The 16,815-nt window shown below is 50.8% G+C and overlaps 1 protein-coding gene across 1 annotated transcript in view; it reads left to right on the top strand.

Moving 5' to 3' along the window:
- The window catches only part of rrp12 (ribosomal RNA processing 12 homolog), a 60,768-nt gene that overhangs the window by 20,113 nt on the left and 23,840 nt on the right, over nt 1-16,815 (top strand). The window contains exons 13-16 of the mRNA XM_038822188.1: nt 18-22; nt 812-919; nt 1,296-1,453; nt 15,130-15,221. Coding sequence (XP_038678116.1) covers nt 18-22; nt 812-919; nt 1,296-1,453; nt 15,130-15,221 — 363 coding nt within the window. The remainder of the gene's footprint in view (nt 1-17; nt 23-811; nt 920-1,295; nt 1,454-15,129; nt 15,222-16,815) is intronic.

The raw sequence follows: 16,815 nt of genomic DNA, 5'->3' as shown, positions 1-16,815 counted from the left end.
CTTTTTGGGAGTTTTAGTTTCAGTTTTGAGGAAAAGAGCTTGGGTGTGTCTGTGTTTGCAGTGAGCTGGATCTGCTGTGATCTCTGCCATGAAAGACTATCTCTGAATCATTTGGGTGATTTAAACTCATAATAGTAATGTCTTTAACCTGATGTGTTTCTGTTGTTAAAGGTGAAGTCTTTTGGAGGTTTGAAGGAACATTTTGAGGGATTATTTAGTGTTGTATTATTTTCGGGGTTATCTTTGAAGTAAGGGGTGTTAAGGGATCCAATGTTTATTTAAAAAGGTTAAGTTGAACTCATGGAATAAACATTGTTTTGTGTTTAAAAACCCACGTGTCCATAATTGTAATACCACACCTGGAGACCAAGCCGTGTGCTTCAAAAGCAACAATACATTAAAAGGAGAGGTTGGTTGAACTCCATGATACATTTTGGGGTTCTGAAAGTGCCGCTCCCATAACATTTACACACAGGGTAGTGGGTGCCTGGAACTCGCTGCCGGAGGAGGTGGTGGAAGCAGGGACGATAGTGACATTTAAGGGGCATCTTGACAAATACATGAATAGGATGGGAATAGAGGGATACGGACCCAGGAAGTGTAGAAGATTTTAGGTTAGATGGGCAGCATGGTCGGCGCAGGCTTGGAGGGCCGAAGGGCCTGTTCCTGTACTTTTCTTTATTCTTTGGGACTATTGTGAAACTTCCCTGAGCCCCAATGATGCACCTTGTCAATATTCTGGCTTTACATTCTGAAGGGCCTGAGAGCGGAGAGGGTGTGAAATTTCTAACAAACTGTGCTTATTTTGTAGAAGCTATTAGCCAGTACCTGGCATTGATCTATGCTGGTTTAACCGGATCCATCACTATGATCAGCTGCACCGTGCTTGCGCTCACTCGTCTGGTGTTCGAATTCAAAGGTACAGAACATGAAATTTTAAAATTTGCAGAAGCTGACATATCCCAATCCTCTTTCCTCTCCTTGTTCTGCACAGTGAGATAATTCTGTCGATCCTCCATTGGCAAAGATGTGAAACCATATTTTGCGCATTTAATCGTGTGATTCTGTGTTGGAATGACCTCCCTGGAATTGCATGTCATGTTCATGAGTGTGGCTGCTGGGCCAACCTTTGCTGGAGAAGGCGATGTTGGATTGTTGTGTGTGAGCTGGAGGAGATGCTGTGTGTACCACACCACTTGGGAAATGGAAGCGAGTCTGAGCAGGTGGCTATCAGCAGGATGAGTTGGAGCTGACACAGGAACGAAAGATTCTGATTTTCTCCATCTCGCCCTCAGATACATTGGACATGACGAGCATTGAACAGCTGCTTCAGAACATCTGCCTCCTGCTCCAATCCAAAACACGTGATGTTGTCAAGTCAGCCCTGAGCTTTATCAAAGTTGTTCTGTTCATCATGGACACAAGGATTCTCGCTCAGCATCTTCAGGCCTTGGTGAGCAACACCAATCACACTCGCCCGGTCTTGCCTCTCGCAACTCCCCCATAACCTGGCCCCTCTCTCCGGCCCCATAACCCGGCCCCTCTCTCCGACCCCATAACCCGGCCCCTCTCTCAGCCCCCATAACCCGGCCCCTCTCTCCGTCCCCATAACCCGGCCCCTCTCTCTGACCCCATAACCCGGCCCCTCTCTCCGACCCCATAACCCGGCCCCTCTCTCCGACCCCATAACCCGGCCCCTCTCTCCGACCCCATAACCCGGCCCCTCTCTCAGACCCCATAACCCGGCCCCTCTCTCAGCCCCCATAACCCGGCCCCTCTCTCCGTCCCCATAACCCGGCCCCTCTCTCCGACCCCATAACCCGGCCCCTCTCCCCGACCCCATAACCCGGCCCCTCTCTACGTCCCCATAACCCGGCCCCACTCTCCGGCCCCATAACCCGGCCCCTCTCTCCGTCCCCATAACCCGGCCCCTCTCTCAGCCCCCATAACCCGGCCCCTCTCTCCGACCCCATAACCCGGCCCCTCTCTCCGTCCCCATAACTCGGCCCCTCTTTCCGGCCCCATAACCCGACCCCATAACCTGGCCCCTCTCTCCGTCCCCATAACCCGGCCCCTCTCTCCGTCCCCATAACCCGGCCCCTCTCTCCGACCCCATAACCCGGCCCCTCTCTCAGCCCCCATAACCCGGCCCCTCTCTCCGGCCCCATAACCCAGCCCCTCTCTCCGACCCCATAACCCGGCCCCTCTCTCAGCCCCCATAACCCGGCCCCTCTCTCCGGCCCCATAACCCGGCCCCTCTCTCCGCCCCCATAACCCGGCCCCTCTCTCAGCCCCCATAACCCGGCCCCTCTCTCAGCCCCATAACCCGGCCCCTCTCTCAGCCCCCATAACCCGGCCCCTCTCTCAGCCCCCATAACCCGGCCCCTCTCTCAGCCCCCATAACCCGGCCCCTCTCTCAGCCCCCATAACCCGGCCCCTCCGACCCCATAACCCGGCCCCTCTCTTCGTCCCTATAACCCGGCCCTTCTCTTCGTCCCCATAACCCGGCCCCTCGCAACTCCCCCATAACCCGGCCCCTCTCTCCGACCCCTCGCAACTCCCCATAACCCGGCCCCTCTCTCCACCCCCATAACCCGGCCCCTGCTGCTGAGGTTGTGATTCTTATCGGCAGTGATATCTTGAGAATGCAAGGCATTACAAACGGTCGGTGAGTTTGGATCTTTGAAGGACTACCACTCATTGGAACTCCCAGACTGTCGATCTTCCTCTGGGGTATCACCTTCACACAGCTGTTGGGGAGGGTTTAAAATAATGTGGCAGGGGGATGGGAACCGATGCAGGAAGTTGGAAGGTAGTAAAACAGGGACAGAAGCAAAAGGAAGTAAGGGGAAAAGTGCAAGGCAGAGAAGACATAGTCAAAAATCTAAAAGGGCGACAGTACAAGGTACAGTGACTGAGGGGAGCTCAGTGAATAGGCCCAGTAATAACAAAAGGAATAAAACTGGAGATGTTAAGATTCAAAACAGAGGTAAAAAAATCAACATACGTGTACTTTACCTGAATGCTCGTAGTATTCGGAATAAAGTAAATGAGTTGATGGCACAAATCATCGTAAATGACTATGATTTAGTGGCCATTACTGAAACATGGTTAAAGGATGGTCACGACTGGGAGTTAAATATCCGAGGGTATCAAACTATTCGGAAGGACAGAGTGGATGGTAAGGGAGATGGTGTTGCTCTGTTATTTAAGGATGACATCCGGGCAATATGGAGGATAAGGTTAAATCCATTTGGGTGGAAATCAGGAATAGTAAGGCGAAAAAGTCACTGATAGGAGTAGTCTATCGGCCACCAAATAGTAACGTTATGGTGGGGCAGGCAATAAACAAAGAAATAACTGATGCATGTAGAAATGGCACAGCAGTTATCATGGGGGATTTTAATCTACATGTCAATTGGTTTAACCAGGTCGGTCAAGGCAACCTTGAGGAGTTTATAGAATGTATCCGCGATAGTTTCCTAGAACAGTATGTAATGGAACCTACGAGGGAACAAGCGGTCCTAGATCTTGTCCTGTGTAATGAGACAGGATTGATTCATGATCTCGTAGTTAGGGATCCTCTCGGAAGGAGCGATCACAATATGGTGGAATTTAAAATACAGATGGAGGGTGAGAAAGTAAATTCAAATACTAGTGTTTTGTGTTTAAACAAAGGAGATTACAATGGGATGAGAGAAGAGCTAGCTAAGGTAGACTGGGAGCTAAGACTTTATGGTGGAACAGTTGAGGAACAGTGGAGAACCTTCCAAGCGATTTTTCACAGTGCTCAGCAAAGGTTTATACCAACAAAAAGGAAGGACGGTAGAAAGAGGGAAAATCGACCGTGGATATCTAAGGAAATAAGGGAGAGTATCAAATTGAAGGAAAAAGCATATAAAGTGGCAAAGATTGCTGGGAGATTAGAGGACTGGGAAATCTTTAGGGGGCAACAGAAAGCTACTAAAAAAGCTATAAAGAAGAGTAAGGTAGAGTATGAGAGTAAACTTGCTCAGAATATAAAAACAGACAGTAAAAGTTTTTACAAATATATAAAACAAAAAAGAGTGGCTAAGGTAAATATTGGTTCTTTAGATGGTGAGAAGGGAGTTTTAATAATGGGAAATGAAGAAATGGCTGAGGAACTGAACAGGTTTTTTGGGTTGGTCTTCACAGTGGAAGACACAAATAACATGCCAGCGACTGATAGAAATGAGGCTATGGCAGGTGAGGACCTTGAGAGGATTGTTATCACTAAGGAGGGAGTGATGGGCAAGCTAATGGGGCTAAAGGTAGACAAGTCTCCTGGCCCTGATGGAATGCATCCCAGAGTGCTAAAAGAGATGGCTATGGGAAATTGCAGATGCACTAGTGATAATTTACCGAAATTCACTAGACTCTGGGGTGGTCCCGGTGGATTGGAAATTAGCAAACGTGACGCCACTGTTTAAAAAAGGAGGTAGGCAGGAAGCAGGAAATTATAGGCCAGTGAGCTTAACTTCGGTAGTAGGGAAGATGCTGGAATCTATCATCAAGGAAGAAATTGCGAGGCATCTGGCTAGAAATTGTCCCATTGGGCAGACGCAGCATGGGTTCGTAAAGGGCAGGTCATGCCTAACTAATTTAGTGGAATTTTTTGAGGATTTCCAGAAAGCCTTTGACAAGGTGCCACACAAAAGGTTGCTGCATAAGATAAAGATGCATGGCATTAAGGGTAAAGTAGTAGCATGGATAGAGGATTGGTTAATTAATAGAAAGCAAATAGTTGGGATTAATGGGTTGTCTCTGGTTGGCAATCAGTAGCTAGTGGTGTCCCTCAGGGATCTGTGTTGGGCCCACAATTGTTCACAATTTACATAGATGATTTGGAGTTGGGGACCAAGGGCAATGTGTCCAAGTTTGCAGATGACACAAAGATGAGTGGTAAAGCGAAAAGTGCAGAGGATACTGGAAGTCTGCAGAGGGATTTGGATAGGTTATGTGAATGGGCTGGGGTCTGGCAGATGGAATACAATGTTGACAAATGTGAGGTTATCCATTTTGGTAGGAATAACAGCAAACGGGATTATTATTTAAATGATAAAATATTAAAGCATGCCGCTGTTCAGAGAGTCTTGGGTGTGCTAGTGCATGAGTCACAGAAGGTTGGTTTACAAGTGCAACAGGTGATTAAGAAGGCAAATGGAATTTTGTCCTTCATTGCTAGAAGGATGCAGTTTAAGACTAGGGAGGTTATGTTGCAATTGTATAAGGTGTTAGTGAGGCCACACCTGGAGTATTGTGTTCAGTTTTGGTCTCCTTACCTGAGAAAGGACGTACTGGCGCTGGAGGGTGTGCAGAGGAGATTCACCAGGTTAATCCCAGAGCTGAAGGGGTTGGATTATGAGGAGAGGTTGAGTAGACTGGGACTGTACTCATTGGAATTTAGAAGGATAAGGGGGGATCTTATAGAAACATTTAAAATTATGAAGGGAATAGATAGGATAGATGCGGGCAGGTTGTTTCCACTGGTGGGTGACAGCAGAACTAGGGGACATAGCCTCAAAATAAGGGGAAGTAGATTTAGGACGGAGTTTAGGAGGAACTTCTTCACCCAAAGGGTTGTGAATCTATGGAATTCCTTGCCCAGTGAAGCAGTTGAGGTTCCTTCATTACATGTTTTTAAGGTAAAGATAGATAGTTTTTTGAAGAATAAAGGGATTAAGGGTTATGGTGTTCGGGCCGGAAAGTGGAGCTGAGCCCACAAAAGATCAGCCATGATCTAATTGAATGGCGGAGCAGGCTCGAGGGGCCAGATGGCCGACTCCTGCTCCTAGTTCTTCTGTTCTTATGTTCTTAGGAGACTCAAGTCTCTGCAATTCCATCATGCGGCCACCAGATGGACTCAGTTTCCCTGGAGTTTTCTACCTGCTGTTCAACTGCTGTCTGATCTCTCTGCAGAGATTCTAGTTGTATTGTGCAGAGGGTTCTCAGTCTGGCCTTTCCTCAACCATTCAGACAGAGGATTAAAGTGTTACAGACTGGGTGGGAGAACCTGCTCACAGCCATTCAAACCACTAGTTCCCATCACAGGTCTGGCAACTGCCTGGAGTCTTGTAAAAAGGAGAGCCTTCCACAGGTCCGGCTGGGAGCCTCATAACATAGATAGGAGAGAGAGAGAGAGAGCTAGCTAGCTAGAGAGAGAGAGAGAGAGAGAGAGAGAGCTAGCTAGCTAGAGAGATAGAGAGAGAGAGAGAGAGAGAGCTAGCTAGCTAGAGAGAGAGAGAGAGAGAGCTAGCTAGCTAGAGAGATAGAGAGAGAGAGAGAGCTAGCTAGCTAGAGAGAGAGAGAGAGAGAGAGAGCTAGCTAGCTAGAGAGAGAGAGCTGGCTAGCTAGCTAGAGAGAGAGAGAGAGAGAGCTGGCTAGCTAGAGAGAGAGAGAGAGAGAGAGCTGGCTAGCTAGAGAGAGAGAGCTAGCTAGCTGGAGAGAGAGAGAGAGAGCTAGCTAGAGAGAGAGAGAGAGCTAGCTAGCTAGAGAGAGAGAGAGCTGGCTAGCTAGAGAGAGAGAGCTAGCTAGCTAGAGAGAGAGAGAGAGAGCTGGCTAGCTAGAGAGAGAGAGAGCTAGCTAGATAGAGAGAGAAAGAGCGCTAGCTAGAGAGAGAGAGAGCTAGCTAGCTAGAGAGAGGGAGAGAGCTGGCTAGCTAGAGAGAGGGAGAGAGCTGGCTAGCTAGAGAGAGAGAGAGAGCTAGCTAGCTAGAGAGAGAGAGAGCTGGCTAGCTAGAGAGAGAGAGAACTAGCTAGATAGAGAGAGAGAGAGTCTAGCTAGCTAGCTAGAGAGAGAGAGAGGCTGGCTAGAGGAGAGAGAGCTGGCTAGCTAGAGAGAGAGAGAGCTAGCTAGCTAGAGAGAGAGAGAGAGCTGGCTAGCTAGAGAGAGAGAGAGAGAGAGAGAGAGCTGGCTAGCTAGAGAGAGAGAGAGCTAGCTAGCTAGAGAGAGAGAGAGCTGGCTAGCTAGAGAGAGAGAGCTAGCTAGCTGGCTAGAGAGAGAGAGAGAGCTGGCTAGCTAGAGAGAGAGAGAGAGAGCTAGCTAGAGAGAGAGAGAGAGAGAGCTGGCTAGAGAGAGAGAGAGAGAGAGAGCTGGCTAGCTAGAGAGAGAGAGAGAGAGCTAGCTAGCTAGAGAGAGAGAGCTGGCTAGCTAGAGAGAGAGAGAGAGCTAGCTAGCTAGAGAGAGAGAGAGAGCTGGCTCTAGAGAGAGAGAGAGAGCTAGCTAGCTAGAGAGAGAGAGCTGGCTAGCTAGAGAGAGAGAGAGAGCTAGCTAGCTAGAGAGAGAGAGAGCTGGCTAGCTAGAGAGAGAGAGCTAGCTAGCTAGCTAGAGAGAGAGAGAGAGCTGGCTAGCTAGAGAGAGAGAGAGAGCTAGCTAGCTAGAGAGAGAGAGAGAGAGCTGGCTAGAGAGAGAGAGAGAGAGAGAGAGCTGGCTAGCTAGAGAGAGAGAGAGAGCTAGCTAGCTAGAGAGAGAGAGAGCTGGCTAGCTAGAGAGAGAGAGAGAGAGAGCTGGCTAGCTAGAGAGAGAGAGAGAGAGCTAGCTAGCTAGAGAGAGAGAGAGAGCTGGCTAGCTAGAGAGAGAGAGAGAGAGCTAGCTAGCTAGAGAGAGAGAGAGCGAGCTGGCTAGAGAGAGAGAGAGAGCTGGCTAGCTAGAGAGAGAGAGAGCTGGCTAGCTAGAGAGAGAGAGAGAGAGCTAGCTAGCTAGAGAGAGAGAGAGAGAGAGCTGGCTAGCTAGAGAGAGAGAGAGAGAGAGCTGGCTAGCTAGAGAGAGAGAGAGAGAGCTGGCTAGCTAGAGAGAGAGAGAGAGCTGGCTAGCTAGAGAGAGAGAGAGAGCTAGCTAGCTAGAGAGAGAGAGCTAGCTAGAGAGAGAGAGAGAGAGGGAGAGAGCTGGCTAGCTAGAGAGAGAGAGAGAGCTAGCTAGAGAGAGAGGGAGAGAGCTGGCTAGCTAGAGAGAGCTAGCTAGAGAGAGAGAGAGAGCTGGTAGCTAGAGAGAGCTAGCTAGAGAGAGAGAGAGAGCTAGCTAGAGAGAGAGAGAGAGAGCTGGCTAGCGAGAGAGAGCTAGCTAGAGAGAGAGAGAGAGAGAGAGAGAGCTGGCTAGCTAGAGAGAGCTAGCTAGAGAGAGAGAGAGCTAGCTAGAGAGAGAGAGCTGGCTAGAGAGAGAGAGAGAGCTGGCTAGCTAGAGAGAGAGAGAGCTAGCTAGAGAGAGAGAGAGAGCTGGCTAGAGAGAGAGCTGGCTAGCTAGAGAGAGAGAGCTAGCTAGAGAGAGAGAGCTGGCTAGAGAGAGAGAGCTGGCTAGCTAGAGAGAGAGAGAGAGAGCTAGCTAGAGAGAGAGAGATAGCTAGAGAGAGAGAGAGCGAGAGCTAGCTAGAGAGAGAGAGAGAGAGCTAGCTAGAGAGAGAGAGCTGGCTAGCTAGAGAGAGAGAGAGAGCTAGCTAGAGAGAGAGAGATTGCCGTCACGCTGCTCCAGGCTTGGACCTTTCACACAACTGAACAAAATGGAGCTTGTTTCCCATCTCCATAACCCGGCCTCTCTCCATCTCTATAACCCAGACCCTCTCCGTCTCTATAACCCGGCCTCTCTCCATCTCTATAACCCAGACCCTCTCCGTCTCTATAACCCAGACCCTCTCCGTCTCTATAACCCAGACCCTCTCCATCTCTATAACCCAGACCCTCTCCGTCTCTATAACCCAGACCCTCTCCATCTCTATAACCCGGTCCCTCTCCATCTCTATAACCCGGCCTCTCTCCATCTCTATAACCCAGACCCTCTCCGTCTCTATAACCCGGCCCCTCTCCGTCTCTATAACCCAGACCCTCTCCGTCTCTATAACCCGGCCTCTCCCTCCTTCTCTATAACCCAGACCCTCTCCGTCTCTATAACCCGGCCTCTCTCCGTCTCTATAACCCAGACCCTCTCCGTCTCTATAACCCGGCCTCTCTCCATCTCTATAACCCGGCCCCTCTCCGTCTCTATAACCCAGACCCTCTCCGTCTCTATAACCCAGACCCTCTCCGTCTCTATAACCCGGCCTCTCTCCGTCTCTATAACCCGGCCTCTCTCCATCTCTATAACCCGGCCTCTCTCCATCTCTATAACCCGGCCTCTCTCCGTCTCTATAACCCAGACCCTCTCCGTCTCTATAACCCGGCCTCTCTCCGTCTCTATAACCCGGCCTCTCTCCGTCTCTATAACCCGGCCTCTCTCCATCTCTATAACCCGGCCTCTCTCCATCTCTATAACCCGGCCTCTCTCCATCTCTATAACCCGGCCTCTCTCCATCTCTATAACCCGGCCTCTCTCCGTCTCTATAACCCGGCCTCTCTCCATCTCTATAACCCAGACCCTCTCCGTCTCTATAACCCGGCCTCTCTCCGTCTCTATAACCCAGACCCTCTCCGTCTCTATAACCCGGCCTCTCTCCATTTCTATAACCCAGACCCTCTCCGTCTCTATAACCCAGACCCTCTCCGTCTCTATAACCCAGACCCTCTCCGTCTCTATAACCCAGACCCTCTCCGTCTCTATAACCCGGCCTCTCTCCGTCTCTATAACCCGGCCTCTCTCCGTCTCTATAACCCAGACCCTCTCCGTCTCTATAACCCGGCCTCTCTCCGTCTCTATAACCCGGCCTCTCTCCATCTCTATAACCCGGCCTCTCTCCGTCTCTATAACCCAGACCCTCTCCGTCTCTATAACCCAGACCCTCTCCGTCTCTATAACCCGGCCTCTCTCCGTCTCTATAACCCGGCCTCTCTCCGTCTCTATAACCCGGCCTCTCTCCGTCTCTATAACCAAGACCCTCTCCATCTCTATAACCCGGCCCCTCTCCATCTCTATAACCCAGACCCTCTCTATCTCTATAACCCAGACCCTCTCCGTCTCTATAACCCGGCCTCTCTCCGTCTCTATAACCCAGACCCTCTCCGTCTCTATAACCCGGCCTCTCTCCGTCTCTATAACCCGGCCTCTCTCCGTCTCTATAACCCAGACCCTCTCCGTCTCTATAACCCAGACCCTCTCCATCTCTATAACCCGGCCCCTCTCCATCTCTATAACCCGGCCTCTCTCCGCTCTATAACCCAGACCCTCTCCGTCTCTATAACCCGGCCTCTCTCCGTCTCTATAACCCGGCCTCTCTCCGTCTCTATAACCCAGACCCTCTCTGTCTCTATAACCCGGCCTCTCTCCGTCTCTATAACCCAGACCCTCTCCGTCTCTATAACCCGGCCTCTCTCCATCTCTATAACCCAGACCCTCTCCGTCTCTATAACCCAGACCCTCTCCGTCTCTATAACCCAGACCCTCTCCGTCTCTATAACCCGGCCTCTCTCCGTCTCTATAACCCGGCCTCTCTCCGTCTCTATAACCCAGACCCTCTCCGTCTCTATAACCCAGACCCTCTCCGTCTCTATAACCCGGCCTCTCTCCGTCTCTATAACCCGGCCTCTCTCCATCTCTATAACCCGGCCTCTCTCCATCTCTATAACCCGGCCTCTCTCCGTCTCTATAACCCAGACCCTCTCCGTCTCTATAACCCGGCCTCTCTCCGTCTCTATAACCCGGCCTCTCTCCGTCTCTATAACCCGGCCTCTCTCCATCTCTATAACCCGGCCTCTCTCCATCTCTATAACCCGGCCTCTCTCCATCTCTATAACCCGGCCTCTCTCCATCTCTATAACCCGGCCTCTCTCCGTCTCTATAACCCGGCCTCTCTCCATCTCTATAACCCAGACCCTCTCCGTCTCTATAACCCGGCCTCTCTCCGTCTCTATAACCCAGACCCTCTCCGTCTCTATAACCCGGCCTCTCTCCATTTCTATAACCCAGACCCTCTCCGTCTCTATAACCCAGACCCTCTCCGTCTCTATAACCCAGACCCTCTCCGTCTCTATAACCCAGACCCTCTCCGTCTCTATAACCCGGCCTCTCTCCGTCTCTATAACCCGGCCTCTCTCCGTCTCTATAACCCAGACCCTCTCCGTCTCTATAACCCGGCCTCTCTCCGTCTCTATAACCCGGCCTCTCTCCATCTCTATAACCCGGCCTCTCTCCGTCTCTATAACCCAGACCCTCTCCGTCTCTATAACCCAGACCCTCTCCGTCTCTATAACCCGGCCTCTCTCCGTCTCTATAACCCGGCCTCTCTCCGTCTCTATAACCCGGCCTCTCTCCGTCTCTATAACCAAGACCCTCTCCATCTCTATAACCCGGCCCCTCTCCATCTCTATAACCCAGACCCTCTCTATCTCTATAACCCAGACCCTCTCCGTCTCTATAACCCGGCCTCTCTCCGTCTCTATAACCCAGACCCTCTCCGTCTCTATAACCCGGCCTCTCTCCGTCTCTATAACCCGGCCTCTCTCCGTCTCTATAACCCAGACCCTCTCCGTCTCTATAACCCAGACCCTCTCCATCTCTATAACCCGGCCCCTCTCCATCTCTATAACCCGGCCTCTCTCCGCTCTATAACCCAGACCCTCTCCGTCTCTATAACCCGGCCTCTCTCCGTCTCTATAACCCGGCCTCTCTCCGTCTCTATAACCCAGACCCTCTCTGTCTCTATAACCCGGCCTCTCTCCGTCTCTATAACCCAGACCCTCTCCGTCTCTATAACCCGGCCTCTCTCCATCTCTATAACCCAGACCCTCTCCGTCTCTATAACCCAGACCCTCTCCGTCTCTATAACCCAGACCCTCTCCGTCTCTATAACCCGGCCTCTCTCCGTCTCTATAACCCGGCCTCTCTCCGTCTCTATAACCCGGCCTCTCTCCGTCTCTATAACCCAGACCCTCTCCGTCTCTATAACCCGGCCTCTCTCCGTCTCTATAACCCGGCCTCTCTCCATCTCTATAACCCGGCCTCTCTCCGTCTCTATAACCCAGACCCTCTCCGTCTCTATAACCCAGACCCTCTCCGTCTCTATAACCCGGCCTCTCTCCGTCTCTATAACCCGGCCTCTCTCCGTCTCTATAACCCGGCCTCTCTCCGTCTCTATAACCAAGACCCTCTCCATCTCTATAACCCGGCCCCTCTCCATCTCTATAACCCAGACCCTCTCTATCTCTATAACCCAGACCCTCTCCGTCTCTATAACCCGGCCTCTCTCCGTCTCTATAACCCAGACCCTCTCCGTCTCTATAACCCGGCCTCTCTCCGTCTCTATAACCCGGCCTCTCTCCGTCTCTATAACCCAGACCCTCTCCGTCTCTATAACCCAGACCCTCTCCATCTCTATAACCCGGCCCCTCTCCATCTCTATAACCCGGCCTCTCTCCGCTCTATAACCCAGACCCTCTCCGTCTCTATAACCCGGCCTCTCTCCGTCTCTATAACCCGGCCTCTCTCCGTCTCTATAACCCAGACCCTCTCTGTCTCTATAACCCGGCCCCTCCCTCCGTCTCTATAACCCAGACCCTCTCCGTCTCTATAACCCGGCCTCTCTCCGTCTCTATAACCCAGACCCTCTCCGTCTCTATAACCCGGCCCCTCCCTCCGTCTCTATAACCCAGACCCTCTCCGTCTCTATAACCCAGACCCTCTCCGTCTCTATAACCCGGCCTCTCTCCGTCTCTATAACCCGGCCTCTCTCCGTCTCTATAACCCAGACCCTCTCCGTCTCTATAACCCGGCCTCTCTCCGTCTCTATAACCCAGACCCTCTCCGTCTCTATAACCCGGCTTCTCTCCGTCTCTATAACCCAGACCCTCTCCGTCTCTATAACCCGGCCTCTCTCCGTCTCTATAACCCAGACCCTCTCCGTCTCTATAACCCGGCCTCTCTCCGTCTCTATAACCCAGACCCTCTCTCCGTCTCTATAACCCGGCCTCTCTCCGTCTCTATAACCCAGACACTCTCCGTCTCTATAACCCGGCCTCTCTCCGTCTCTATAACCCAGACCCTCTCCGTCTCTATAACCCGGCCTCTCTCCGTCTCTATAACCCAGACCCTCTCCGTCTCTATAACCCGGCCTCTCTCCATCTCTATAACCCAGACCCTCTCCGTCTCTATAACCCGGCCTCTCTCCGTCTCTATAACCCAGACCCTCTCCGTCTCTATAACCCAGACCCTCTCCGTCTCTATAACCCGGCCCCTCCCTCCGTCTCTATAACCCGGCACCTCTCCATCTCTATAACCCAGACCCTCCCTCCGTCTCTATAACCTGGACCCTCTCCGTCTCTATAACCCGGCACCTCTCCATCTCTATAACCCAGACCCTCCCTCCATCTCTATAACCTGGACCCCCTCCGTCTCTATAACCTGGACCCTCTCTCCGTCTCTATAACCCGGCCCCTCTCTCCATCTCTATAACCTGGACCCCCTCCGTCTCTATAACCCGGCCCCTCTCTCCGTCTCTATAACCTGGACCCTCTCCGTCTCTATAATCCGGCCCCTCTCTCCGTCTCTATAACCCTGCCCCTCCCTCTGTCTCTATAATCTGGACCCTCTCCGTCTCTATAACCGCCCTCTATCTCTGCAATTACAGCTTGGCTGCTCCCACCTCTCATCCTGTAACTGATGATTCTACGTTGAATAAATTGTATTCTACATCCTTCCTCATAGAATCATAGACTTTACAATGCAGAAGGAGACCATTTGGCCCATCAAGTCCATAAGACCATAAGACATGTAAGAAGTCTGACAACACCAGGTTAAAGTCCAACATGTTTGTTTCAAACACTAGCTTTCGGAGCGCAACTCCTTCCTCAGGTGAATGAAGAGGTCTTCATTCACCTGAGGAAGGAGTTGCGCTCCGAAAGCTAGTGTTTGAAACAAACATGTTGGACTTTAACCTGGTGTTGTAAGACTTCTTACTGTGCTCACCCAGTCCAACACCGGCATCTCCACATCATGGCTACCATAAGCCATGGGAGCAGAATTAAGCCACTCGGCCCATCGAGTCTGCTCCACCATTCAATCATGGTTGATATTTTCTCATCCCCATTCTCCTACTTTCTGCCCATAACCCCTGATACCCTTATTAATGAAGAACCTACCTACCTCTGTCTTAAAGACACTCAGTGAATTGGCCTCCACAGCCTTCTGCGGCAAAGAGTTCCACAGATTCACCACCTTCTGGTTGAAGAAATTCCTCCTCATCTCTGTTTTAAAGGATCGTCCCTTTAGTCTGAGATTGTGTCCTCTGGTTCTAGCTTTTCCTACAAGTGGAAACATCCTCTCCACGTCCACTCTATCCAGGCCTTGCAGTATCCTGTAAGTTTCAATAAGATCCCCCCTCATCCTTCTAAACTCCAACAAGTACAGACCCAAAGTCCTCAACCGTTCCTCATATGACAAGTTCTTCATTCCAGGGATCATTCTTGTGAACCACCTCTGGACCCTTTCCAAGGCCAGTACATCCTTTCTTAGATACAGGGCCCAAAACTGCTCAAAATACTCCAAATGGGGTCTGACCAGAGTCTTATACAGCCTCAGAAGTACATCCCTGATCTTGTGTTCTAGCCCTCTTGACATGAATGCTCACATTGCATTTGCTTTCTTAACTGCCGACTGAACCTGCATATTAACCTTTCGAGAATTGTGAACAAGGGCTCCCAAGTCCCTTTGTGCTTCTGATTTCCAAAGCATTCTCCCATTTAGAAAATAGTCCATGCCTAAATTCCTCCTTCCAAAGTGCATAATCTCACACTTTTCCACATTGTATTTCATTTGCCACTTCATTGCCCTGTCTGCTAGCTTGCCCAAGTCCTTCTGCAGCCCCCTTGCTTCCTCTACAGATCTTTGTATCATCTGCAAACTTAGCAACAGTGCCTTCAGTACCTTCTTCCAGATCATTAATGTCTGCACCGCCCCTTACAAAGAGCACCCTACTGAAGCCCACGTATGTACTCTATCCCCGTAACCCAGTAACCCCCACTTAACATGTTTTGGACACGAAGGGCATTTTGCATGGCCAATCCACCTAACTCGCACATCTTTGATAATCGGGTTCCTGCCCCCCATCTGCCACTGCCCCTCTCCTGTGCCCCTGTCAGTTCACTTTTGCCCACCACACTATCCCTCTCGCCCTCATTCTCCATTGTTGCTCTCTTTCTTAAGCTTCACCTTCTCCCTCAGCCTTGCTCTGAATTCCTGTTCTTGCATTGTCAGATGGAGAGTATTGGGAGTATGCGAGATGATATGAGGCGGCATTTCCGTGTGAAATTGAAGAATATTTTCACAAAATTTATTCGCAAATTTGGGTGAGTACAGAAATGTAACAAAAATGGGCGGTACAGTGGTTAGCACTGTTGCTTCACAGCTCCAGGGTCCCAGGTTCGATTCCCGGCTTGGGTTACTGTCTGTGCGGAGTCTGCACGTTCTCCCCGTGTGTGCGTGGGTTTCCTCCGGGTGCTCTGGTTTCCTACCACAGTCCAAAGATGTGCGGGTTAGGTGGATTCATCATGCTAAATTGCCCTTAGTGTCCAAAAAGGTTAAGTGGGGGTTACTGAGTTACAGGAATAGGGTGGAGGTGTGGGCTTGAGTAGAGTGCTCTTTTCAAGAGCTGGTGCAGACTCGATGGGCCGAATGGCCTCCTTCTGCACTGCAAATTCTATGATCCCTGCTGCTGGCAGTTGAATGTGGTTTCACAGTAGCTCTGTGAATAGTGGTGGACAATTAAACAACTCCATCAATATCCCTATATTGCTCAGCTGATCCAAGCCTGGCATCAACCAAACAATGCGGAAAATTGCCCAGGTGTGTCCTGTACACAAAAAAGCAGGACAAATCCAAACCGGCCAATTACCCCATCACCCATCTACCCTCGACATCAATAAAATGATGGCAAGTTTTGTGGAAGTGGCACTTACTCAGCAATAACCAGCCAGGGTAACTCAGCTCCTGACCTCAGCATAGCCTTGGTTCAAACATGGACAAAAGTGCTGAACTACAGGGGTGAGGCGAGAGTGACTGCCCCCAACATCAAAGTGGATTGAAAGAGCCTGAGTTAAACTGGAGTCATTGAAAATCGCGGTGTGGAGTGAACGCCGCTGGTTGGAGTCATACTTGGCACAATGGAAGATGGTTATAGTTTTTGGAGGCAGATCATCTTAGTCCCAGGACATCACTGCAGGAGTTCCTCAGGATGGTGTCCTAGGTCCAACCATCTTCAGCTGCTTCATCAATGACCTCCTTCCATCATAAGGTCAGATTGCTGATGATTGCACAATTTTCAGCACCATTCGTGACTCCGCAGATGAAGGAATCCCTGTCCAAATGCAGCAAGACCTGGATAATAGGGCAGCACCCTGACCCCAACGTGGCTTTAATTAAGTCAGCTGTTCGCTCGCTGTGGCTCTCGGTTTTGTGATTCTCCTTAGAACAGTGTTCTTCAAACTTTTTTTCCGGGGACCCATTTTTAGCAAACGGCCGCCCTTCGCGGCCCACGACGGCCGCCCTTTGCGGCCCACGACGGCCGCCCTTCGCGGCCCACGCTGGCCGGCCTGCGTAACCCACCATTTTCTCTTGCGTTGTTTGCTGCTGACAAAAATGGAGGAAATGGTTTTGGGTCCCTTTGGCCCTCATACACGCTCCTCCAATGGAACCTGTTGGATGAAGGTGAAGACTTCCGGTGTCGAAAGTATAGAGTCTCCATCTGTCCAAAGTTCTGAATTTTTTTCCTGTGAAATTTTATCAAATAAACCCCCCCCCCCCCCGGAATTTGTAAAAAAAAATGAATGAATTAAACCCCCCCCCCGAAATTGTAAACCAAAAAGCTGTGACCGTTTAAAGAAGCACAGCCGCACTGCGTATGCGTGCCCAATCAACGGCGCACACGCGCATAGTTTTGTGCAT

The sequence above is a fragment of the Scyliorhinus canicula genome, chromosome 16, assembly GCF_902713615.1.
Source record: "Scyliorhinus canicula chromosome 16, sScyCan1.1, whole genome shotgun sequence".
Lineage (NCBI taxonomy): Eukaryota > Metazoa > Chordata > Chondrichthyes > Carcharhiniformes > Scyliorhinidae > Scyliorhinus > Scyliorhinus canicula.
This window is presented reverse-complemented; position numbering and strand designations above follow the sequence as displayed.